At 39.4% G+C, this 26,903-nt stretch overlaps 2 protein-coding genes across 5 annotated transcripts; one reads left to right on the top strand and one right to left on the bottom strand.

Moving 5' to 3' along the window:
* Positions 1–329: 329 nt before the first annotated feature.
* Positions 330–7,630, bottom strand: LOC149006929 (RNA-processing, Lsm domain-containing protein). 2 transcript variants are annotated; one of them, XM_089165731.1, is made up of 5 exons: positions 7,337–7,630; positions 7,033–7,191; positions 6,848–6,928; positions 4,575–4,698; positions 330–4,456 (listed from the first exon to the last, which is right to left on the bottom strand). In XM_089165731.1, the coding sequence occupies exons 1-5, from the start codon at positions 7,465–7,467 to the stop codon at positions 4,409–4,411; spliced, it is 543 nt and encodes a 180-aa protein (XP_089021857.1). In that variant the 5' UTR covers positions 7,468–7,630; the 3' UTR covers positions 330–4,408. The 2 variants fall into 2 exon arrangements, with proteins under 2 accessions (XP_089021857.1, XP_089021858.1); XM_089165732.1 differs by having other exon boundaries at positions 4,367–4,456; positions 4,559–4,698.
* A 9,112-nt stretch (positions 7,631–16,742) lies between these two features.
* On the top strand, positions 16,743–25,696 carry LOC149006930 (uncharacterized). Of its 3 annotated transcripts, none has more exons than XR_016175010.1 (6): positions 16,743–17,359; positions 19,274–19,645; positions 19,746–21,822; positions 21,908–24,346; positions 24,550–24,615; positions 25,209–25,696. XR_016175010.1 is itself a non-coding variant. In XM_089165157.1 (5 exons), the coding sequence occupies exons 1-4, from the start codon at positions 17,237–17,239 to the stop codon at positions 24,307–24,309; spliced, it is 4,974 nt and encodes a 1,657-aa protein (XP_089021283.1). In that variant the 5' UTR covers positions 16,743–17,236; the 3' UTR covers positions 24,310–24,346; positions 24,550–24,616. The 3 variants fall into 3 exon arrangements, 1 of the variants encoding a protein (XP_089021283.1); XR_016175011.1 differs by having other exon boundaries at positions 25,267–25,696; XM_089165157.1 differs by lacking the exon at positions 25,209–25,696 and having other exon boundaries at positions 24,550–24,616.
* The last annotated feature ends 1,207 nt before the right edge of the window (positions 25,697–26,903 follow it).

Below are 26,903 nucleotides of genomic sequence, written 5' to 3' on the forward strand. Positions count from 1 at the left end.
AAAGAGAAAGAGCCCAGGCCCAGAAATCACCAATTCAAGTGCAATCCAATCCTTCTCAGAAATGTGCTTGGCAAAGCGGGACAAATATTTGAAGGATACGGCTTATTCAACTTCTCAAAATGACTTCAGCATTGCTAAGTGCATAAGTGTTATTGTGAGCATGAATTTGGATACCCCCAAATATAGCAAGGCAATCTTAAGTGCCAAGTCGAACCCAACATTTAGAGACGTGCTGATATCTAACCCCCCCCCAATATGAGGGAGATTACTCTTAATGTATTGGTTGGAGTTGCCCATCCACCCCAGTGACCCTTCTCGGATTTGAACAACTTGCTGATGATGTTCCCCCTCCCCCCTTCAGATGGATTCCTTGGTTTGTCATGATATGGATTTTTTTATCTTTTTTATGGATTGTATGGATTATGTGCACTTTTTATATTGTATGGCTTAAACATATTTTGTTATAGATTGTTATGGATTGGAGATAGATGCTATCTCCTTTTTCTTTTTTTTTTTTAATACAATATTTTATATTTTACGAGGATTAGAGTTATAACATGGATACATATAGTAATTCAGATGAAGAGATTTTCATGGAGTATTTAGGTTTGGAGATGTTAATAAATCAACTACAAGTGACCCATGTCCCTGAGCCAATATGAGATAGCAAACTCATTGGACCCAAACGGGTTAAAGAAATCTTAGATGGGCATATAGATCGTGTCTACAACAGATTTAAGATGGAGCGACATGTGTTCTATAACCTAGGAGTCCAAAATGCGACATCGAAGATGGTTAAATGATACTAGGTACATTCGAGTAGATGAACAGCTTGGGATCTTTTTGTGTTTGCTTGGCCATAACTTTAAATATAGGGATGTTGCGGAAGATTTTAACATTCACCGGAGACAATTACAAGGATATTTGAGAGGGTGTTGGATGCTTTCATAATGTTAAGTAGAGAAAACATAAGGCCTCCTAACTTTGTTGCAGTTCCCACAAAGATCCTAACAAATCTAAAACACTTCCCTTACTTCAAGGTATGATACAAGCTTTTATTAATGGAGTAGAATAGTAAGCATTTAGATTTCCTGCTCAAGGTCTATTTATGGTTTGAATATATTCATTGTACTAGGTTTGTATTGGTACAATTGATGGCACCCATGTGCATGCAGTGGTACTGGCTTAGCGACAAGTACCATATCGTGGAAGGAAAGGAATTACCACACAGAATGTCATGTGTGTTTGTTCCTTCGGCATGAAATTCACGTTTGTCTATACTAGCTGGGAGGGTTCTGCAAATGATTGCAAAGTTTTTAGACAAGCAATTACAGACCTTGAGTATAAATTTTCCTCATCCTACTCCCGATAAATTTAATACAATTGGTTCTTCAATCCTTTTTAACCCTTCATCGGATCAAAACTGATGGGACTGACTTGAATCTATTTTTAATTGTAGTACATATTATGTGGTTGACTCTGGATACCCGATTATGACTAGATTCATGACACCATTCAAGGGTACTAAGTCTCATTTGCAAGATTTCAAGGGAGAGGTCGACGGCCAAGGACTGCACTTGAACTTTTCAACAATAGGCACTCTTCGGTAATGAATGTTATTGAAAGGTGTTTTGGGTGCCTAAAGAGCAGGTCCGATTTTGTGTAATATGCATCACAGGTTTCCATTAAGTACTCAAGCCAAAATTGTCATTGCTTGTAATGCTATTCACAACTACATCCGGGACGAACAAATTGCTGACAAAAAGTTTCAAGAGTACTAAGACCAGCACTGGATACCAGCAGAAGTCATATTGGATCCTTATGCTCCCCCTAATAACACCCAAAATGAAGCAAGACACGTGGAGGAGCAAAAGAAGACGATTGCAAATCAGTTGACAACAACAGCAAAATTGCCACTAATTTACTTAAAGCATTATATCCCTGAGTTTTTATTGTGAGCAAGTGTGTATTAAGTACTTGTACAACCTCTCTTTTTTGTAGATACCATACAAGATTCTATGTCTATTTTGCAAGAGAAACATGCCCATCTGTGCCCAACCATACAAGATTGCAGTACCCATTCAGTGCCCAATTTACCCATTTTAGCACAGAAGCATAAAAAGTTGCTTCTGTGCAGAAATGGGCAAATTGGCACAGGATACTGCCAAACAACCCCTTAGTTTAGGCCAGGTTTTGCCCTTCTTGTGACCGTACTGTTTGGGGTACACCATGTCCATGGTTTACTACCATCTAAGAAATGGTTTCAGTCAAGGGACAAAGTCTAACTGGGCATGCTATTCCCACCTATCCTCCAATATATTCACATACTGTTCAGCTCAATTTCTTTCATTCCACACTTTATAAATACATAATTCTAGTGAAGCCATCTGACATATCAAGAGAACACTACTAATCTAACTTTTGTTTTCACAGGATCAGTACTTGTCACTGTCTTAGACATGATATACCAAACTTTCTCAGCCAGAAATTCACAAGTGTTTGCCCAGATAGAGGAGGGGAAGGGGGATGCCTTAATCCAGGAAAAAAGTAGAATGTTTGTCTCTAACACGATTATGTCAGGATTCTTAACTCCAGTCAACTAGGATTTAACCCAATTACTTGGACCCAATAGATAAATCCCACTTCGTTATCTAACTATATCTAGGGCTGCATCCACCATTAAATGGTAGAACCAACCATCTCAGTCTTTTTCTTTTATAGCTGTCTTGTAAAAACTTCAACTTTAATTTGATGGTGGAACGTGCAGAACAAGGCAACACAGAAGCATATCTGCAGTTCTGCACTACTCCTCTACACTTAAAATACCTCAAATAAAATGGCAGACAAGGATGCAAGGATGGGACCAGACATAAATTCTACAAATTAAAACTGAGGCAAAGAATTACTGCTCTTAGCCAAAACTACTATTTTTGGGTACTTAGCCAAAACTATTTTAACTAGACCAGAAGTAGAACATAACAGGGAGAAAAAACATGCAGCCACAGAAGGCAACTTGACATAATTCCAAAAATCATGGCCGAATGCATCAATCATTAGATTAATGTACTACTTGACCATAAGCTCCACAGAATCTCAAAAATTTTCAAATTTTGCCTTTTCCTAATGAAAGACATGCCATGTAGTATGAAATTTTGCCCTTTTTGATCAATACAGATTGCAGATGCATCTTTCTACTGATCTCACCTGTGCCGATACAAATTCCATTTTCTCAACTATCTAAATTCCAAAACATGTACTCATGTGTACCACATCATTTACCAAAGACCTGTCTTAAGGGTGCTAACATTGCCATGATTTCTCCAAATTCTACATAATCTTTACAATGTACCTACAGACCTCTATAAAAAGCTCCCAATTTAGACCAAAAGCAATTATGAACTTGTCTAGAGTTTTTCCCTTAGTTTCCAACTAAAAAATCAGGTCTTAATAGGGATCAAAGTGGTTTACTATTTTTCCTATAGCAAATAGCATACTAGTGATAGATTTCTTCACATATAATTTACGACACAAATTTGAGTCTCAATGAATTATGTTCTAGTTAATGAATTAATTTAATTTCTTAGGATTATTTAATGACACAATAGATGAAGAATTAATGTTCATTGACTATAGTTAAATAGGCAAACTAAAGGGATCATCTTTGGTGAAATAGCCTGCTAAATTTCAAATTGTTTTTAATGGTTTTAGAGTGATTGGAGGTCAACGCATCAAGGTTTAAATTTAGTGGCCATAATCTATATCCTCCTGGTATCTTTTAACCATTATTATAAGGTTTAAATCTGGTATATCAGTGAGACAATAAAGGCCTAACCAAGATTAATGGTTTATGCCATCCTCAGTCTATCAAGGCATGGTATGTGATCCTTTTGAAACAGATACCAATTGTGGAGCTTCGGGTTTCAGCTTTTTGCAAAGCATTAGGCTGTTGCAGTCTACAACATTTATACAAAATCATGCAACATCCTCCATACATCTCCTACATATGGGTGCATCAGACTAAACTCATCCAAACCCTCTTGAAGGCATAGACAAAGGCCTTGTGTGGACAGTGGACACAATGGCAAGTCAAACAAGAAACCATTGAGAAAAATCCAAATACTGGCTAGAACTAGAAGTAAAACAACCTCCAATAAGAAAGACCTTCATAATTCAACCATGAAATCTTGACTTTCACGTTGACTTAACTAGTATAATGTACACAGTTAGACGAGCATGTGAATAAAAGTTACTTTGGTGTCTTTCCCCTCCAACAGAACCTGTTTACGGCTAAATAGCCAGCCACCATAGGACATACCTCAAAGCACCAATGATTGCACTAAATAAGGCATTAGCATATTGTAACACTTGTTACACTCCCCAAGAGCAATACAATGGAACTGACAACCTATCACTGGCTTGGTCCACGAGCTTGCAACCTCTTCCTTTCAAGTTCTAGCTGCAATAATAATAAGCTAAAATTTCTATCTAAAACTTGAAATGTATCTAAAAGTTGAAAGAACAAACAGAAAACCAAAAGAAAAACTCAGCATCACTCAACTATTAATATGCATTACCACTTTCTTCACTCTATCATTGGCAGCTGGGGTTCCACCAGTTACATTTTCAGGGAGATACGGACTACAAACACGGACTTCATTCATCACCACAATGACAGTCTTGTCCCAGCGAACCGGAAGCCTGATTAAAAAAAAAAACAGGGATCCCACATCAAGAATAGATGCACTTGAAAATGGATGAGTAAGATGTCACTATTACTGCAATACACTATAGATTATTTCATCATTTATGTGAACTCCTGGTGTCACTATTAAGACAATACACTATCGAATATTTCATCATCAATGTGAACTCCGCATACTTTTCACATCAGCAATAACTCAACATTTCATAATGAAATAGTTCTGTAAGGTCCTAATGCAGTAACATCCAAAGTTAAAAATTGACATTGATTATCAAGCAAGAAGCTTGTGAAGAAGAAAGTTAAGATAGAGGAAATGGATTCTAAAAGAGTTAAAAAAGTAAAGACAAATAATATCAAGTATTTGTACAAAGCCAATGATCTAAAGCTTCTCGTTATTTTAACAAAAGGAAAATTTGAAGCACTACGCACTACAAGCAAAATAATTATCAACAGGTGACAAAGGAACTAAGCATAGAATGGAAAATCAGATGAAACATGTGCGCTGCATGGTGAGAAGCAAAATCCACTTATAATCCAACTAACTTTTATTCAGGTCAATGTGATAAGTACCCAAGCTTAACACTTAGAGAATAAGATCGGCGGGTTGAGAACAGAAGCTAGAAGAAGAGGGGAACTGGGAAAGAAGACGAACACAGAGGAAGAAATGGGAGTTGGGAGGTAATTCTTCATTGTCTTCCAAACAGATTGCTCTATCACATTTATAAACTAAGATTACCCCTCTATTCTTTGACCATTCTAACCCTAAAAATCCTTAACTTGACCCCCAATATTCTCTACAATTTACCCTCCTATCATACTCGTAACAGAGTAAGTTCTCCAAAATGCAGACAAACATTTAGTTTATTGACCTTGATGCACCCCCCCCCCCCCCCCCCCAAAAAAAAAAAATATTAAGGATAATAAATCATGATCATAAAAACAAGATGAAACATTAAAATTTGTTGTTGTAGTTATTCACCAAATCAATGATTTAAATTGTCTTATTATGAGAAGATGGAGACAATTTGAAGCACCAAGCACTCCAACAAAACAAAATGAAACAATACCCAAAAAAAGAAAAAAGGGACAGAAACAGAAAGCAAATGAACTAAACATAATGCAACAAAGGTACTGAAGCATGTGTGGCACATTGTACGGAGAGTAGTTATAAGCCTGTTACTCATGGTGCCCCTGTCAATGAAATCTTGTCACTTACAAACATGTGGTGCATGGAACTCAACGGGAAATCAATCATTGGAGCAAGACCATGACAAATGAGGGAATCGGGATGACAAGGGGACAAGGGGGCAAGTTAATTAAGTACAAGTAGCAAATCACATCTAGTGAAATTTTGACCAATTGGCAGTTTGGTATAAGTACAGTAAACTTCTACCTTTAACACTAAGCTTCTCTGTGAAAGGTTAATGAATCATGGACACAATTCAGAGAAGTAGACTAGGCCAACCATCACTAGACAACCTCGAATCTACACGTCAAATTGGTTTTCAAATGGCATCCAACATTATAAGACTATTGCCATCCAGCCTCATCAGATAGAGGAATGGATGACAGTCAACCCAAGCTGGGGAGGAGGAAAAGAAGAACCTTGGTAAGTAATTGTTCATGTTGATACAGTACAAGATGCAACTTGAGTCTTTCTCCCATTTTCTAATCTTTCTATCAACACTCCCCCCCCCCCCCCCCCCCCAAAAAAAAATCCTTCTTTTATACTTTGTTGACAGTCATTTCGTCCATCAACACAAAACTTTCTATATATTGTACTACGTCCTCCCAACATTTCAAACTGTCCCCAACACCAAAATCAACTCGGAAAACACGATTATAAAAACCAAGGAGCAGGAAGCAAGTTTTCCCTTTTGTGTCTTTGCTTTCTATGAATTCAATTTATGTCATACATAGTTATTTAACTTTTCCTGGGTTGTTGGGGGTTCTATCGGTGACCTAATTGGATACCTCAACCAATGCAACTTCCTAACATTAAGTGTCACAGCATCATGCCTGAAAGATAACAAAATTTACAGAAAGGCTAACACTTTGATGAGCAAGGCATACCAGAACAAAGGGGGAAAAACAACCACCAGTTTCATACGATTGAGATAAGTCATGAAAGGCCAGCACACTTACGTCTTAGATAATGCATCGAAGATTCTCTGAGCCTCGTTTGTAACCCCAACCCCAATTCTCTCTGCATCCGTCTCTGCTTGCCTGCGATACAGCTTACCCAGATTATTGGGGGTGGGGGGGCGGAATAAGAGAAGAACAAAACAAATCTAGCATCCAGGAAATAATAATCTTTGAATTCGATGCACCTTATAGCAGCGTCCTCCCTAGCTTGAAGGATAGCAAGATCGAGGTAACATTTTTTGGCATCAAGAGGATCCTCAGCTTGACCCAGTATGCTGGATTCTTTTATATAGTTGGCCTGCAAAAGCCGAATGTTTCGACGAGGGCCGGATTTCGGGCCTTCTTGTGCAGATCAAACTACGTTAAGGAATTCAATCATATCTAATAGAAAGACCAAATACAGAGGTGAAAAGTTTTGGTTGCGAAATAAAAATTGAAACACGATAACAATTATTGGTTTTGCAGTCGAGACTGCCATAGCAGAGGATATGAAGAACGAGCATGTTGGAAAGCTTGTCAAATGTGATGATTTGACCCTGAAACTCATCACCCAGAGTAGTTTTAATGGAGATTAAGCTTCCCACCGCAAATTCGTCACCGTAGCTCCCATCCATGGCCATGGCTGCTGTTGCGGAGCTGCCCTGCAACCGTGAGGTCTTCGACCAGTCTCGTAATTTACGATGTGTAAAAACCCACGCTGCCCTGTAGCAGTGGCGTTCAACTCCAGGTCACATGAGTTTACGCTTCGTTTGGATGGCGAAAAAGTTATAAGAGTGGAGATTTCTCAACAAAAGCTGTGAATGAATGAATTTGTGGAATTTGCATAGAAAAGAAAATAATAAAAATAATGACACTGACTTGAAAAATTACAAGTTACCGACAGTTAAGTTTTATTGTTAAATAGCAGGTAAAATTACCTAAATGTCATTCAGCCCATTTAAGTCATTTAAAATGATCTCACCCAACCCTTAGACCCATCTTCTACCTCTCTCTAGGTGAAACCATAAGGCGCGGTCACCGGCCAGAGATTTGTGGTGGGAACCGACAAATCAGAGATTCACTTACACAAAGGGAGATTCCCCACATCAAGCGAAGATTTGACCATATCAATCAATATTTTTAGGTAAATCGAAATTTCTCCAAAATTCAAACTACCAAACGTTAATTTCGACCAGACCTAGAGATTTGAAGCAGATTTGAAATCTCTAAATTTTTGAAATCTACCGACTCAAGTAACCAAACCGGCCCTAAGCGAATGTATTAATTCTTTTGAGGATTTTTTTTGAAGAGATTGTACTCTTGACCTTGGCCTCCTGAAATTCTCTTCATGAAGATCCATAGAGGGTGGTACAAGCAGATTTTTGGGCCCAACCTTGGCTTCGATTCGCAGGCTCTCCAACGATACTTGCTCTCGATCAATCTTCTAAATTATACTCAAAGAACCAATTTGAAATATTTCAATTATCCTCTGTAATATGAAACACACAATACAAAAAATTTCCAGATCAATAATCCCATTAAATAGTGACAAAAATATCCTCTAGTAGGAAGTAGGAACAATAAAACTAAGCACTGATGCGTCTTGGATAGCAAGTACAGGTTTGGGAGGTGTTGGAGTAATTATTTATAAATAAAACAACGGATCCTCTCTTGGCATTATCGAATCAAACTCAAGCCTCTCCAAGCTTAGTGGCATAAGATATAGCCTTACGAGCAGGTCTCCTTGCTGCACTTGAGGAAGAGTTTCTCTGAGTGATCTGTGAATCAAATTGTTTACAACTCATTGAAATGCAAAACAAAAAACGACATTTAACTCATGAGGCCTCCTCAATTTTAGAAGATATCTGGGAATTGCAACAGTATTTTCAGTCATGCTCTTTTGAGTTTTTACCAAGGTCCCTCGACCATGTGGCTGATACCTTAGCTAGGAAAGCTTTATCATCCCAGTCACTGATAAGGTGGCCTATTTCCTCCACTTGGCTTGTGGATCTCTGTAAAAACAATGCCTTGTGTGTTTCACTAGCTCATGAATGAAGTGTTATACCCTAAAAAAAAAAATTGACAAAAAAAACTTGAGTTTTATCCATATATATTTAGACAATCTAAAGATTTCTTATTATTTACTGTACATAACCACCATTACCCAATCATACATTTGAATAGATACACTCAATCACCACTTAGTGGGACCCACCCCAGAGATTTTTTTTATTACACTCAATCACTCTCTAGTGGGACCCACTTCAGGAGGGAAAATTATATTACACTCAATCACCCCCTAGTGGGATCCACTGCAGAGGAAAAAATATTGGCTCTTTCTTTTGATAGAACACATATCTTTTTTATAGCTATACCACATTTGTCATATTTTATACCTGATTTTTTGGGACTTACACTTTTTTTTGTTGGAGAGGGGGTGTCATTGTCAACCCAATCACAAGAATGGGGGGTTGTGGGTCCAATTCCTTAGTCAATTTGTTTCATGTGGCTGTATTTATTTATTTTCTATCATATACAGGATCAATGACCCAAAGTAGAGAAATAACTAAATATTAATAGAGTCATGATAAATTACCTAAAGGATCTCCTCAAACTCAGAAGGGGGATCTAGAAGGAATGTCAAGGATCTTTAATCACTAGTGGTACCTTCGACATCCAATTAGCAACTGCATTTGCATCCGTGAGGACATGATTAACCACCCTATGTCCTATCGAACTACTCAACGATCTAATGTCATTGATGATCTTGGCCAACCTTTCAAGCAACATTCGACTAGTGGAGAGGCATGAAATAGCATTTAGAGAATCAAACTCAAAAAGCAAATGACCAACGTCCTTCTCCATTTCCAATTGCAAGCAAGATTCAATTATATCGTTGACACTGGGTGATATCTCGCCATATCGCCCATGGGAGACACCAAACCCCCACCCGAAACAATGTATGCCATAAATCGACAATATATCGTCAATAAATCAACAATATATTGTTGACGGTCGATATATCGTGGTGATCCAACTGATATTTATGATTCACAAGTACTTGTCCTGCTCTCGAACATTTGAACGGGGACTCTGATCACCACTCCCGTGACTACCGCCACTAGGGCTAGAAGGAGCTTTGGCCATGACCGTAGAAATCCTTGATCGAAAAAACCTAATTTTGGTAATGCCATAGCAACATATTTGAACTACAAATGAAAAGATATGAATAATAGAAACAAAGAGTGAAGGACAAAGTGAAAGCTGCGGAAGGTATATAGAAAAAAAAAAAAAAAAAAAAAAAAAAGAAAAGGAGGGAAGCAAGGAGATGAAGACAACATACATGAGAGAGAAAGCTTTGCATTTGGCGTATGCGGAGAAGGGAATCGATGGCTTATTTCCATCTTCAAAGAGAGGACCGAACGTTGGAGAAGAGAGGAAGAAGGAAACGTTCAAGATGAGACATTAAGCTTTTCTTTTTCTTTATCCCTAGGTAGCGCCATCGCTCTGCTCGTCCACCTTTGGGGAAAGTAACCCAGCAGCACCAACAAACCCTGGGACTCACATCTCTCTCTCTCTCTCTCTCTCTCTCTCTCTCTCTCTCCCGCAAAAATCATCTCCAGCAAAGATGATTTTAAATTTTAACCCTTTTAAATGTCGGCGATTTTTGCTGACATTTCGAGGTTTCGGTGGTTTTACCGGCCGTCAACACCCAAATTTGGACCAACTTTTTGAACCTTGAATTTGCAAGGAGCTCTGCTTCTAGTACCAAGCAAATATCTATCCTCTTCACAAACCACAGTTATAGAAGCCAAATAATCCCTAAAAGCTCCCCTTAACCGAGTGAAGTGGCATAAGATGAACCCTTCTCAAAGTTGAGTTTGATTCATTAATAGCAGTTTTAAAGAGTGGGTGCAAGACAATTTGTAGGCATCAGCATCAAAGAAGGTGGAGATAAATCAGTGGCCAATAATCTTTGCATGCACCTAATACTTAATATGGAAATGGAGAACCAAGGATGTCCATGAAGGAGACCATAGAAGGCTAGGCAACTCAGTTCTGGTTAGAGAATGCACAAGTTCAATTCTTGGAGCATGGATTGAGTACTTAGTAGTGATGGCTCAACCTTGGAGGCTTGATTCGAGCCCTCCCCTGGATGGTTGTTTAAAACTCAACGTGGTTGTTGCATTCCTGTAAAAAAAAAAAATTCCCAAGCTGAAAATTATATTAAGCTCTTCATGCTAACAATTCTAGAGACCAACAAACAAATGAGGGATCTGCAACCAAACCCTAGTTAAAGAAAATAGTTTTTCTCCCCGATCAAATAATCATTTAAAAGTTATTTGGTCTATTTATAAATCGAAATCCTAGAAAAGAAAAGCAACAACTAAGCTTCTTAGCATGCGTTTGGTAATGTTTTTATTATGAAAGACCAGTTCTTATGCAAAACCATTTTTTAATATTTATGTGCTAAAATACCGTCATTTGCTTGGAAATGGACGTTTGATAAATCCGTTCTAAAAATATTTTCAGAACACTATTAGAATAAGTTGGTGTTTGACAAACTCATTTTAAAGTTTAAATTTGAACCAATTTTTATGATTTCCATTTATGTTCTTTGGTAAAAACATCTTTTTGATGTTCTGCAAAAGGCGTTATTTAGAACATTTTTTTAACCTGTCCATTCTTAAAGAACAAAAGAACGAACCGTTTTAACAAACGCCTCTAACCCGTTCTTCCGTTCCCAAAGAACAGAAGAACGTCAAAACTGTATTTTAAGAATGTTACCAAATGCGCCCTTAATCTCTTGAGTAAGGTTGCAACTTGCCCAGTCGATAGATTGAGGCTGCTCATTGAGAGATGCTACTGCAGACTAACAATCTAATGAGATAAGAAGTCTATACACATTCAAAAATCTAGCTAATAAAAGACCATCTCGTATGCTTCAATTTCTATTGCTGTTGCAGAAAGACCCCAACACCCTTTTGCCTGTGCTGCCATAAAAAGTCTATCCTAGTCCCATGGTAAACAACCATGTCCTCCTTTTCCAGTCATTTTGTCCCAATCTCCATTAGCCTATAGATGACTGGAAAAGGAGGACATGGCTGTTGACCATGGGACTAGGATAGAAAATTTCCTCCCTTGGCTCCCGACAGAAGTGTTTTATTTATTTATTTATTTTAAGAAGGTGTAATATTACCTTGAAGATAAGCTAACGTGAGATGCAAACTTTACGTGGCTTTACTTTGGAGATCTAATTCTTCGCAAGTAGGACTATACAACCATGGCGACCGATGCCGCGTTCATATGTCCGGATCGCGCCCCAGATTTTTTGGTTCTTTTCGCCGGAAATCGCATTGGCCAAACTTCCAAACTTTTTTTTTTTTCTTTTTCTACTGCTCTTTGAGTTGTGGGTAGCCGGCTAATACCCGCCGCTATTTCGCGGAGAAGAAGAAGACGAATCCTCAGAGAGAGAGCCTTTTTTTTGAGTAGAAGATGCAGAAGAGAGAAAGGAAAGAGACCGAACCTAAGAACAACTTCTCGCCGAGAAATCTGGACGATTCTTCTCCATTTACCGCTCTTAAACCATCAAACGCTCCATGTATACAACCATGCTCTTTTCAGGTTTATCAGAATGCAAAGTCCATGCGCTTGTCCTGTGTCGTTGAATATATTTTGATTTACTCAAAAATATTTATAATATTTCTACAAAATGATGATAATAATAATAATTTAATGTTTGAAAAGTCTAAGAAGTCACATCCTCTGGTTAAGATGGGTAATAATCAAATAAATATTTTGTAATAACTTTTAGAATAGGACAAGAGAGAAAGAAAAGTAAAAAACAAGAATTACTAACTTTTTACCTCAATAATTTGGTAACAGGACAAAAATAGTGTGAAAGTAACAAACACGGCTTACCCACATTTGCGTGTTCAACACAAATTAATTTTGTTGAATCGTGACCATTAAAAGCCACATGGCTTGCATGTGTTTAAATGGTAACATGATCAATACCGAATCCGATCCGATTCGAATCGGAAACCAGAGTATTTATATGAACCCAAAATTAATTTGGATAATTGAAAGTAGCAACATGGGTTCACATGCGCATGTTAGAATTGTCACATGGAAATGATCATGCTTGTCTATGGAAAATGGAAATCTCATTATTCGATCTCACGGTCTTAATTACTACCGGTTCGATTTGGTTCGGGTCAACCGGTTTGATCTATTCATTGGTAGTCATTCTTAATCTCATTTTCTTTCATTTCAGCTGGGCCATCATTGTTGAACAAAGCTTCAACATTGATATGCTGATGGTAACTTGTACAAGTTGCTTTGAAGTAATTTTTTGATTTGATTCTAGAAGAAAGGAAGCTAAGACCAATGACCATGGTCATTTTCAATGAAATTAACATCAACAAACACCTTGAGTGTTGGTAACAAATTTAAAAGATTAAAATGTTGATGGGTTTTTGTCAATAACCTTAGTTGAAAATGACTTAAATGATTCTAAAAAATTTATGGGTGATGACATATGTATCTAAGCATTGATGGGGGTGACCTAAATTTACCAAAAAGGAAATAAAAATTTATTTTGATACATTAAAATATTTGGCTCAAAGTAGTTTGAAATTCTATCACTATTACATTATAATGTGGACACATATCACTTCATGTTTAGACTACCATGCGTCTTGTTCACACTATTGATATGTTACGTAAGAATATTTGTTCACACTATTGATATGTCACACTAAAGATGAAGACCGACATCGATAATCCCAAGCGAACCTCTCACTGCACGTTTAGCTCTCCAACAGACTGGCACCTCGTTTCAATGTGATGCAGCTTTCCACTCAAGTACTCAACAGATGGGTTTGGGATATGTGAGTTACGATGCACATGGTACTCTTCTTAAGGCTATATCAAAACATGAATATTTTGGGTCTGCCATAGTGGGTGAGGCGCTTGCTCTACGGGCAGCCATGATGGATTCGATGGGTGAACAGCTGGATAGGGTCATTTTTCAGTCAAACTGTGAAGAACTGATCAAGATTTTACTTCACCCGGAGAAAACCTTTAACTCTGAACTGGTACCGATTGTGTCGGATATCAAGTATATACAATCTCAGTTTATTAATGTTAAGTTTGATGTAATACCTAGATCAAGCAATGTGATTGCACATGATCTAGCCCGGAGGGCCATGTCGATCGTGGGCTCGACAATCTGGCCTATTTCCTCTCCTTGGTTGATTTCTTCAACCTTGGTCTCGGCCCAATCTTAATGAAAGTTTATTACCAAAAAAAAAAAAAAAGAGGAAGTCAAGCATTTCTTTCGAATCCAGAAAAAAGATGAATATGCATGAAATAAGACCATCTAAATAACTTATTAAATATTTCAAGAAAAAAAATGTACGTACTACACGAATGACCGTAAAAGTTTATGAGATATGTTTTCTACATAATAACTTCCACTATAAAAAGTTTTAGGCTTGAGAACCTGGATCCATAGTTCAAGAAACCAAGAGTGGGTAGCTGGTCATTGGGTCACACATTCCAGTGACCGGGCTTTGTCGGCTAGGCTATCGGTATACTAGATGACTCACCTAGGAGTGTGGTAGAAAATCTATCTTCTAAATAGGATTAGAGATGCCGGATGTCTTCAACTGTAGGTTTGGCCTCCGATGGGAATTGCGTAGCTGGGTCTTGACTTATTTTAAAAAGACTGTGTATTTACCATCAAATAGTTGTCCAGTTGGCAATAATCAAAATCTCTTAGTGAATAGATCATGGATTGAAATCAACTTTCGTGTTGTATATTTAAATCATATATAAAAAATTATCTCAAGAATTAGTCGAGGAACACGTAAGCTGGTCCAAATCCTAGTTTTGAATTTTGTCATAAATACTTTTTATCATGTGATTGGTTTGGGAACATCTATGTGAGACATTTTAACTGGTAGTGTCAGAAGCCAACTACTATTCCATTGCTTATGATTTGAAATTAAAAAGCCCCATTCCTTGGTTGCAAGTAAGAGAATAGTTAAGAGCTTTCCTCTTTTACGGTTGGAAGCTTTTGTTGCACCAATTCATTTACAATCAGCCAGAGTATGTTCAGATACTCCAATTCCATTATGTGATAGCATGTGTGGATTCATCAGAACAGCTCTGAAATTGCTGCCCTGATGGTTACCTCACACTACTTAGAGGGACCCAAAAAAACAAGAGATGACACAAATTGAATGTCACAAGAGTACAAGGTCCATACCTCTATTCTTTAGCCAATCCTCTTTGAAATCTGCAATTGCAGTCAGTCTTCGATTTTTTTTCTTCTTCTTTTCCTCTTTTGTTTTTCATAAAGAGACTTTCATTCAGCAACACAGGCAAACAAGACATCAGAGTTACAAACTAACAAGAGAAAGAGATGGATTTTTTAGCCGTTGAATAGCCTCTTGACGGTCACTTTCGATCTCAATATAATCTAGACCTTCCCTGCGACTGCCAAAAGACCCACCTCAATGCTTAATAATTTCCCTTCGATCACAGAGCCGAATGAAGCAGGGACTGAAACACCAAAGAGGGGCTCTCCCGTATCTCTGCGAAGAACAAATCCCAAGCCTCCTTTCTTTCCTCGACAAGCTGCATTTGTATTAAGTTTGAAATAACCTCTGAGAGGTGCTGTCTATTTTAGGTGTGACCTATCCAAAGTTGGGGAAAGAAGGCCATTAAGAACATTGACTTTGAAAGCTTCTTGAAAATTTGTAACACCCCGTAAGGCCTTTTGAAGAACTTGCAATGGAGAGAGATCTAACCCTTCAAATATGAGCTTATTGCGAGCTTGCCAAAGTGACCAACAAATAGAGGCTGCTATACTTGAAATTTGCTGCTTACTCTGAATTGCAAAAAACCTAGATAAAGAAGATTGAAAGCGAACAAGTTGAGACCCGATATATGCATATAATGACTAGTAAGCAATGTCCTTAAATTTGAAGAAACTTAAGGCAAGATGGAAATCCCACTTCTTATTACATAATAGATTGTGAATGTATGATAAATTTGTAAATGAAAAAGAGAAAGACAGAGGATATAAAAAGGGGGAAGAGAGATCGATAGAGAGAGGAACTAATTGTCTTTTACTATATCCATCACGATCAATTACCCAAAGCCACAAAGTCATTTGAATTGACCGGATCCAATGTGATCATGGTTCGTTGCATTGTCACAGTTTTCATATATCTTAGAAGTAATACTTAATTGTGCACTTATGAGGGATAAAAACAATCCTTATATAGAAAGATCATAACTTGGGGGATCCGAATCCCATAACTTTATAATTTCACCTTCGTATTAACTACGAATTATGCACGCGTCGACTAATGTTGAACGTGTAACGAGTGACAAAATTTTGAGGTAACAAATTAAAAATAATACTTAAAACAATTTATGATTTGTGATTACTTTGATTTATATCTATAAAGAAGTAATGACATTAATCACATCGAGCTTGGAAAGTAATGAAGAAGAGGAGGTTTTTGTGAGCAAATATGGAATCTATACCTCTCATAAGTATGAAGATTCCTGTGAGAAAATAAATTAAATTTAGTATAAATAAAAATGGAAAAAGAGGATTTGGTGGTGATTTATTTTGATTTATAGAAGTTAGATAGAAAAGGAAGTGGAACGTTTGGTCGCGAGTTGACTCGCGGGAGTTAGGTTTATGTTTATCTTGGAGCACGGTAGCGAACTATAAATAAAAAATCGCCGTGTCGTATTATACCATCGAGGCGTATGTTAGTGCAGGGCCCGGACTAAGAAGAAGTTCGTGCGCATTTTAGCAAGAAAGTCCCTGAAAACGATTATACGTATAAAGACAGTAAGTATGGGATGGTTCTGTTTAGCCCGACCTACTCGTATACCCTTAGCTTCGCCGTCTGGATTCTGGCGTTGGCTCAAATAACCATTTTTTGATACTCCCTCGTTCTCGAGACTCATTTCTTCTTTCCTCTTTCTCTATTTCTTGTCGAGAACTGAGATCGCGAGCGGAATCATCGCCTGAAAAGCGGGGACTTGATTTCTCTTGAATTTGGAATTTGGAGTTAATTAGCTGTCGAGCTGGATCTAAACTGTGGAGCGTCAGTTCCAATTCGATCGGAGTTAAAGCGCTGGTAGAGATGGCTGAGCCCTAAAAGTGGAAACTAGGGTTTCTGTTTTTTAGAGAATTCTCGGTGATGGTAATACAAGTATTTGGACGGATCTAGGGTTTCTTTTTTTGTTTATTTTCTCGTCGAATTGCGATACGATTCTAGGGTTTCGTGGATCGGGGAGTGGAATTAGGGTGGGATTGATGATTCTCGTTCAGGACGAAGTTCGGATTGAATTTAAAATCGGCAAATATGCAAGGCTATGCATGGGCGGGAAGGTGAAGAGAGGAAACGGAGGCGGCACATGTGGCCGGTCCCCGCACTTGGTACGACGACTGTAGCTTCTGATTCTAACACCTCATCCACAGCTGATTACTTCTGCAAGGTATCGCTCCTCTTATATTTTTGGGGTTCTTTTTGGACTTTTTCCGACCGTGTTTTCCGGTTGATTCGGTCGATATAGATCCATTGGCGTTCGTTTGTTGGGTTTGTTGGAGGCAGGCATCGGAGAGAAAATAACCCGAATTTTTGGAGTATGGGTTCAGCGCTTGAATGCCGATTTTGAAACTCGAATTTTTTACCTGACCCCTATTTTTCTTCTCCTCTCTGTATTTCTTGGTGGTGGCTAACGAGGAAAGATTGGGAATTTTTATGATGTTTTAGTTTTATTTTTAAAATTTTAGTTTGTTTTGGGAATCTCCGTGTTACTATGCGTTCAGGGAGTTCTGTGTGTTGTGAAAAATGAAAGTTTTGATTCGTGTATTGATTTCGTGTTTAATTGAAAAACTAGTGTAAGTGATGCGTTAGGGTTCTTCTTGCTTTCTTGGTTGAAGTTTCTGAAATGAAGTTACAGGATGGTGCAGCCTGTCTGTTCCTTATGAGTTATTTTATTGCTCACGCTATTGTTCTCAGATATTCTTCTGTTATATGGAAAGTGAATCTGGTATATTGCATTTCTGAGTTTCTTGTCATAAAGATCACTCGTTGAGCTTGTTGAAATTGAGAGAAGTATATTTTGTGTCTTTAAGGGTTTGGCTGATTTGTTATATATCAATTTGTTGTCAATAGAAAAATTAGCTGGCTTCTGAATAAAAAAAAATTGAGTGGAATATTTGGATATGCATGTTAGCTATGCTACAGTATAGGTGCAGCTTTCGGTAGGAACCACATGAAAATGCTGATGCATGACTGAGATCTGGACAGGTTCATATTGGTTGAGTTTTGGGGTTTTCCTTATAATTGACTGTTTTTTCATTGTTTGACAAGCCTTCTTAGTTTTCATGCCTGGGAAGAGGATGATAGCTGATGCTTTTATGACTTCTAGATTATGTTATCCTACATTTGGAATTTAGGAACTAAAAGCATTAGGATATTGGTTAGAAAAAGCACAAGGGATTTAAAAAAAAAATATTATTATACATCTGGATGTCCATCACCTAACCATGTATCTTCCTGTTCTTGTCCTATTTGTGGATGACTGTTATTTGTGGGTTCCTTTCGTGCTTTGGAAAAGAATCCTCACATCTTTCTTTTTGACAAGAAAATTGTTCCATCTGTTATGGACTTCTGGTAGTAATTCCTTTTGATTCTTCTTAGCATATTCGTTGAACATTGTCTCTAATTATGTATTTTGCAGGGCTACCATGTCATTCCAGTTGTTTTGCTCTAAATGATTTTTTTTGTCTTTTTTACTCAATCATGTTTGGTTTTCCATCACCTACTGCCTGGTTGGAATTAGATGCACAGCTATTATAATGCATTGCAGTTTGGTAACCAAAAGGGTGTTTGTGGTTGCATTTAATAAACCTAATGGTTGTTTCTCATCTGCGTGTTCATATCCCACCATATTTATCTCTGATTTTTTTTTGTTGAATTTTGGTACAATTACATGATTTGGATTCTTTCCTTCACCAGTAAAGACGTCATCATTGGTTTAGAAGTTTGTATGAACAATGAGGGATGGTATATCATTTCTTGGCCTAGCTTCCCTATTCCTCATTTGTCTTTTAGTGGCTCAATTGAGTCTATGAATCCATGAATTTGTGGTCATATTTGGAATTTTTTTGTTCTTTAATCTTGATATGTTGCTGATTTATGAAGATGGTTCATTGTTTGTCCATTCTAATTGTTATCCTTTTATTGGTTTTCTACATATTGATTATTTAACCTTCAATTTCTCTTTCTTGCGTGCAATCATCATCTACTGTGGTTTTTATTTTTGAATTTTAGTTTTCTGCTGTACTCCATCTGTATTCCTTCTACTTATCTTACTTCCACTGAATCTTTTCTTGTTTTGTAGGATGGACGCAAGATTAGTGTTGGTGATTGTGCACTTTTCAAGCCCCCACAAGAATCTCCACCTTTCATTGGCATAATACGTTGGTTGACATCAGGCAAAGAGGATAATCTTAAGTTGGGTGTAAATTGGCTTTATCGACCTTCTGAAGTAAAGCTTAGCAAAGGTGTTCTGCTGGAAGCAGCACCAAACGAAGTGTTCTATTCGTTTCACAAGGATGAAATACCTGCTGCATCGTTACTCCATCCGTGTAAAGTTGCATTCCTTCGTAAAGGTGTTGAACTTCCTTCAGGGGTATCCTCATTTGTTTGCAGGCGAGTTTATGACATTGCGAACAAGTGCTTATGGTGGCTAACTGATCAAGATTATATCAATGTATGCTTTCTAATTTTCTGTTTTGGAACTGATTTCTGAATTGATTGCTGTGCTGAGTAGTGTGTAGTGCTTATAATACTCTCTCAAATATTTTCTGTAGGAGCGACAGGAAGAGGTAGACCAACTACTAGACAAAACACGACTAGAAATGCATGCAGCAGTGCAATCAGGAGGGCGTTCTCCAAAACCATTGAATGGTCCGACATCAACACCGCCAATAAAGTCTGGATCAGATAGTGTACAGAATAGTGCCACCTCATTTCCTTCTCAAGGCAAGGGAAAGAAGAGGGAAAGGGGTGATCAGAGCTCTGAACCCATCAAACGTGAACGTTCATTAAAAACAGATGATGTGAATTCTGGTCATTTTAGACTGGAAAACATGTTGAAATCTGAGGTTGCCAAAATTACTGACAAAGGAGGACTAGTTGACTTGGAAGGAGTTGAGAAATTTGTGCAACTCATGCAGCCTGACAGACCTGAGAAGAAGATTGACATTGCTGGCCGTATAATGGTCGGTGATGTGATTGCAGCTACTGATAGGAATGATTGCCTTGACCACTTTGTGCAGCTCAAGGGTCTGCCTGTGTTGGATCAGTGGCTCCAAGAGGTACATAAAGGGAAGATTGGAGATAGTAACGGCACCAAGGAAGGTGATAAATCGATCGAAGAGTTGCTCTTGGCATTGCTTCGTGCGCTTGATAAATTGCCTGTGAACCTTCATGCTTTGCAGAGCTGCAATGTTGGCAAGTCTGTGAATAATTTGCGTAGTCATAAAAACTTGGAAATCCAGAAGAAAGCAAGGAGTCTAGTTGATACATGGAAGAAACGCGTGGAGGCAGAATTGAAGATGAGTGATGCTAAATCTGGGTCTGCACAGGATGTAGCACAGGCTGTTTCGTGGCCTAGCAAGCAAGGTTTTTCAGAAGTTTCTCATGGAGGAAGCAGGAGGACAGGAGGATCTTCAGAGGTTGCCGTTAAGAGCTCCATTAGTCAGCCTTCTGGTTCTAAATCAACACAAGTTAAGATTGGTCATGGAGATGCTTTTTCCAAGTCAATGCCAGTTTCCCCTGGGAAATTGTCAACATCATCTCCTTCTTCAGTGATTGGTGGTTCAAAGGATTCAAATTGTAAAATGGTAGCTAGTGGTGGTGTCTCAGATCCTCCCCTGTCTACAATAAAGGAAGAGAAGAGTAGCAGCTCGAGTCAATCCCAGAACAATAGCCAGTCTTGTTCAAGTGATCATGCAAAAACTGTCGGTTCTTCTTGTAGGGAGGATGCAAGGAGCTCCACTGCTGGGTCCAGGAGTGTGAATAAGACCTCGAATGCTGCCTCCCGACATCGGAAATCAGGTAATGGCTTCCTGGGCTCAGCTGCCTCTGGAGTTCAGAAGGAACCTACGGTGGGAAAAGTCAGCTCTGTGGCCAGGAATATCACTTCCGAGAAACTGTCACATTCTGGAGTAACATGTGAAAGAGCACCTGATGCACCTGCTGTTGATCATGGCGGTAGCCACAGGCTAATTGTTAGGATCCCAAACCCTGGCCGTAGCCCAGCACGAAGTGCCAGTGGAGATGACCCCTCCATCAATGTTAGCAGAGCTCCTTCTCCTGGGCACTCTGAGAAGCATGACTACAATGATCGTAAGGTGAAGAGTAAAAGTGATTCTTGTCGGGCTAATGTTGTGTCGGATGTGAACACTGAGTCATCATGGCAGAGTAATGACGTGAAAGATGGAGTTATTGCATCTGATGAGGGGGGTGGGTCTCCTGCTGCTGCTGCCTCTGATGTGGAGCATTGCAGAAATACTGATGAGACTATTAAAACAACTGACGCATCTAAATGTTCATCATCAGGGAATGATCTCAAAACTGGTAAATCATATGATGCTTCTTTCAGTTCCATAAATGCTTTGATTGAAAGCTGTGCCAAGTACTCAGAAGCTAGCACATCTATGGTGGGGGATGATGTTGGAATGAATTTGCTTGCCAGTGTGGCTACTGGAGAGATGTCAAAATCTGATCTGGTTTCTCCTGTTGGTTCTCCTCGTGGAAGCTCCCCAGCACAAGGGGACTCCTATATGAGTAATGGTGCCAAATTGAAATTATCAGATGAAGATGCTGGACCTCGAAGCCAAATTCAGACTGATGAATATGCAGATGGTGGTACTGAGAAGCAAGGTAAATTTTTGGGGACCTCCATAGCTTAAGGATCTATGAAACCTATTTCTTGGTCTGAAATTTTCTTTTTACTTCTTTCTCACAGGGGACAGCAAGATCACAAGCTCTGATGAGAAGTTGACAAGGGAGGTAATTGAGCAGTTTCAAGCACCCAGTAAAGGTTTGCAACAAAGTAGAGATCTGTGCTTCATAGATGGTAAACCTGACTTGACTTCGTTTACTCCAGAAGCAAGTACTGATGGTATGGATGGTGAAGGCAGCAACCAACTCTGTGAGAGGAAGAAGTCAGCTGTTCCTGGGAGCCATGATGGTTTCCCAGATATAAAACCTAATGCTAGGAATCCACTATTGGATGAAAAAAAGAAAATTGATTATGGTGAAGAAAAATCAGTGATTAGTGCTATAGAAGGAGCCTCTGATGCTGTGCATGGATCAGTTGTCGATGCATGTAACACAGACAATGCAGTTTCTGTTGCAAAAGTTGATAAGGAATCTGTTGATGAATCACCATCATGTCCATCTGTTGAATTGGATGGTGAGAACAAGAATCCTGCACATGTGGGTTATAATGCAAATGAGCAGAAGCTGCTGGATGGTGTAGATCATGATCCTGCGATGTTGAGTGATAATAATGTGCTGTTACCCTCTGGTCCTGATAATGTGATAACTCCAGGAAGTATGCTACAGGGTGACAAGTCTAACGACTTGGATGTCAAAAATCATTTTGCACAGAGTTGTAGCCAAAGAAAGGAACAGGCAAGTAAGGATCCTAACTTTGATGAGCAAGGTGGAGTGGTAGGTTCTGTTGTTTCAGATCATGCAAATGAAGGAAATGAGATCTCTGAAAAGAAGGAGCATCTAGAGACCTGTTCTGGTGGATCAGCTCCTGATGAAGAGTCATCACCAAAACCTGCTGGAGAAAATGATCAGGCATTGAAGTCAACTGGCCCTAAAGCTGACAATTTGGAGGAGAATATTACCATGCAAGAATCTTCTTCATCTGCCATAGCAGGATCAGATATGGCTGCAAAGTTGGATTTTGATTTGAATGAAGGTTTTCCTGTGGATGAAGGAAGCCAAAGTGAGCCAGTTACTTCTGCCATCCATCGCCCAAGCCATCTTACCTTCTCTGTTTCTTCCTTGCCAAGTGTTACTGCTCAAATTACCATTGCTTCTCCTGCAAAAGGGTCTGTTCTTCCTCCTGAAACTGTATTGAAGAGTAAAGGTGAGCTTGGGTGGAAAGGTTCAGCTGTCACTAGTGCATTTCGTCCAGCTGAACCAAGGAAAGTTCTGGAGATGGCACATGGTACAACTGATATGCCTCCTGATACCACTGCCAGCAAACAAAGTCGTCCTCCATTGGATATTGACTTGAATGTTCCAGATGAGAAACTTCTTGAGGACATGGCTTCTCAAAGTTCTGTTCAAGAGACAGTATCCAAGTCTGGGCTTGCTAATAATCGTGATTTGGGAGAGGGTGGGATATTTCGGCCTTCAAGTGCGCATGGCCGTAATGCTGGAGGACTTGACCTTGACTTGAACAAGGTTGATGAAGGTACTGATGCTGGGCAATTCTCATCGAGTAGTAGCTGTAAGTTAGAAGTCTCTGTTCTTCCTGCCAAGTTATTGTCGTCCAGTGGGCCACCCAATGGTGACGTTAATGTGTTTAGAGACTTTGATTTGAATAACGGGCCAGGAATTGATGAAGGGGGTACAGAACCAGCACCTCGCAGCCAGCCCTCCAAAAGTAATATGCCATTCCTACCATCTGTTTCTGGATTTAGAATAAACAATGGAGAGCTGGGAAATCTCTCATGGTTTCCTTCTGGCAATTCCTATCCTGCTGGTGCCATTCCATCGATCTTGTCTGATAGAGGGGATCACCCTTACCCAGTTGCTACTGCTGGGACACAACGAATCTTAGGGCCTCCTACAGTTGGCACCAGTTATGTGCCTGATATGTTAAGAGGATCTGTGTTGTCCTCTCCTGCAGTAGCGTTCTCTGCGGCTTCTCCATTCCCATATACAGGATTCCCTTTTGGTGCTAGTAGTTTTCCTCTAACTTCAGCTTCTTACTCTGGTGCGCCTCCGACATTTGTAGATACCTCACCTGGTAGTGGAATTTGCTTCCCTGCTGTTCATTCACAGATAGTGGGTCCTACAAGTGCAGTCTCTTCTCATTATCCAAGGCCTTGTGTGATAAGCCTTCCTGATGGTGCTTCTAATTTGGGGGCTGAAAGCGGTCGGAAATGGGGTAGGCATGGTTTGGATCTAAATGCAGGCCCTGGATCTACAGATATAGAAGCTAGAGATGAAAGGATATCATCAGCATCAAGGCAATTTTCGCTTTCCAGTACCCAGGCCCTAGCTGAAGAACAAGTCAGAATGTACAACCAAGCAGCTGGTGGGGTGCTGAAGAGAAAGGAACCTGAAGGAGGGTGGAATGTGGAGAGTTTCAGTTACAAACAACCCTCGTGGCAGCAGTAGAGGTTTGACCCAAAAAAATGCCGATTTATTGATGCTGGTGAGTTCGGTATTGCCTTTTCATATTGTGTGTTGTCAGTGTGGCGTATATTGTTGTTTTAGGTGTTGATTTGGTATATTGGTCAGGGACTTCGGGGTGCCTCTCTCTCTGAATTTCGAACCAGACTCCCACACATGGGGTGTGCTTTTAACATGCTTTCCCTGTAATGGTTTTAATGGGCATTGTTGTCTTGTTTGTTCCAGCTCTCAGGGCGAGTACCGGTCAGCTCCAAGAGGACTTCATATCAAATTTGTCTCAGGGAATGGGTGGTAAGTACGATCTTTCCATATGTTTATAGCTTATGAGCACTACCTCTGCGTTGTACTGATTGTACCGTACAGAAGTCGTGGGCTTGTGGAAGCTGTTTCCTGGTTTTTCCTTCGGGGTGAGATGGCCTCTGCAGAGCAGTTTTTCCTTGTAGATATGTAACTACTGGAAAGAACATGTGCTATGTTGCCCAGACACTGGAAGGTTTTGGTTCACCACACCACATAGTTTGGTACCTTAGCTGTATCCTGTTGGATCAACGTCGTTTGCTCTTCCCATTGGATCCCCTTTATAAAAATGGGTGAAATAGCCTGAATCCATTTTCATATCTTTGATGTTTTATCTTTTTCTTTGCATATATAGATATAATTTAAGATGACCAAGAAATTTTGGTAATATAGGTTTTGGTTCTTGTTCCTGGTTGGAGTTGTTGGGCTGATGTATATTTTATATCATCTTATTATATTATTGCTAAAGCCTGACTGTAGTTCCACATCTGCTACTATTTCGGTGTCTTTTACTTTGTAACAATTAAATTATGAGTTTGCATAGTAGGTTTGGACATTTGTTTATCGGAGATGTTAATTGTTTACAGGAATAAATGTTGGCAAGAGTTGAACGGGTTGACAATGTAACGTGGTTGGGCATTGCAGGTTTTCTTTCTTCGTTGTTGGGTCTGGTGGAGAGGGAAAATTTGTAATGGTGACCTCTGTCATCATGTCCTTTGTATAGTTAAATCGTCTTACTGTCCCTGGTTATGCTAACGGGGGAAAAATTGCTACAATGCTCTTGTACAGATTTCTGTATACCCTTGTCACATAATAAACTGTAGGACTCATACTAACATCTCTTGCCTATTTTGGTCGTAATGGCCCAAATGCATGATGCCTGTGCCCCATACATTTAACATTCATTGTTGAAAATGTGCCAATTTATTGTCAGAGATCTTTAAAGGTTGTGCTTGTGTTTCGAAAGAAAAGAGGAAAACCCAACTAATTTGAGTTGTTGTAGTGTTCTTGTGCATTTGTTGTTAACCGACGACCTGATGCAAACTTATTCATGTCATTTTTAGAGGGGGAGAGGTTGTGATTCATCCCTTAATGTGGGGGGCGGGGGGGGGTGGGAAGTTGGATTCCTCCAGATGGAAGGGCAGGTGTGAAATTTTCTATTTTTCGGGGGTTGACTAGACTGTAGAGAAGTGTGAAATGATTGTAGAAAATTGGCTCTTTCTTAAATGCTTGGGCAGATGTGTGGAAGGTTCCAATGAGACTTCGATTGCTGTTCCGTCGGGATTGTAACATTGTCAGAAACGTGCGGCGACGAACCAGCGGTGAAGGAGGTGGGTGGGACCACATGATGTTAAATGTGGAATACATATATTTAATCTGTGGTGGGGTGGGGCCGTGGGGGTGTGAACTGGAATCCGTTGGGCTCTGACTCCGAGGATGGTGACTATTGTTGTATGATTGGTGATGATGTGAGTGATGGAGACTGGTGGTGGATAGTGGGACCCAGTAATGAAATGGATAGCGACACGCACGTACAGATTCGGATTTGATGTTGACAAGATTGTGATGTGTGGAATGAAAAGTCTAAATCAAAATAAAAGTGGGGTTCTCTCTCTCTCTCTCTCTCTCTCTCTCTCTGTGGTTTTATCTTTTATGTTCCACAGTCTGTTTTTGTCTTTCTCGTCCCATATACCTCAGCCGTCAGGCGGATGCCATGCATTGTTTCGTGCGACTCCCAATTGGATAATGACGTTACGGTTCTGTTGCGATTCGCGTTCGTCGTAATTCGTAAACTTCCGATATCAAGCATATCGTGTCGGCCGTAGGTTGCGTGGAATCTGCCTCCAGGTGTTAGCGCATGGAATTACTATTTCTCCTTGTTGCTGCCACCCTGCTTTTGATATTGTTATAGTGTAGTTGTCAAATGATTTCCATCTCTATGCACTTGTTTTCTGTGTCACTGGAGAAGATGCGAGCTGCAGTTCTTAACAAGCTTGCTGTGCAAAACTGGGGTGTCTCGCACTGAAGCTATTATTACTCTTGTCTACCTCATACACTTGCAGAGTATGTATGTCTGAAATCCCAGAGCTTTTCTATGTTGCTCATTCCTTTTGATTTCCATTTCAATCTCAAAATACAACCCCAAAACCATAAATCGGTCAGTCACTGCATCCAAACCAACTGACAAAGAAAGAGCTTAAAAGGGTGAGCTTTTTGTTGTGCTGAGTCTTCTTTATCTCTCCTTCACTTAAACTTCTACCTCCTCCACCTCTCGTCTCAAT

The sequence above is a fragment of the Hakea prostrata genome, chromosome 8, assembly GCF_041222555.1.
Source record: "Hakea prostrata isolate BN-2017 chromosome 8, UWA_Hpros_2, whole genome shotgun sequence".
In the NCBI taxonomy this organism is placed as follows: domain Eukaryota; kingdom Viridiplantae; phylum Streptophyta; class Magnoliopsida; order Proteales; family Proteaceae; genus Hakea; species Hakea prostrata.

Bases quoted from the DNA above. Each gene is read 5' to 3' on its own strand.
- LOC149006929 (XM_089165731.1), bottom strand. From the start codon at position 7,467: ATGGCCATGGATGGGAGCTACGGTGACGAATTTGCGGTGGGAAGCTTA. The intron at 6,929-7,032 runs GTGCATCGAATT...GCTGTATCGCAG, and splicing joins AGGGAGGACGCTGCTATAAG to GCAAGCAGAGACGGATGCAG. The intron at 4,699-6,847 runs GTAAGTGTGCTG...TTTTTTAATCAG, and splicing joins TTCGATGCATTATCTAAGAC to GCTTCCGGTTCGCTGGGACA.
- LOC149006930 (XM_089165157.1), top strand. From the start codon at position 17,237: ATGCATGGGCGGGAAGGTGAAGAGAGGAAACGGAGGCGGCACATGTGG. The intron at 17,360-19,273 runs GTATCGCTCCTC...CTTGTTTTGTAG, and splicing joins CAGCTGATTACTTCTGCAAG to GATGGACGCAAGATTAGTGT. The intron at 19,646-19,745 runs GTATGCTTTCTA...TATTTTCTGTAG, and splicing joins CTGATCAAGATTATATCAAT to GAGCGACAGGAAGAGGTAGA.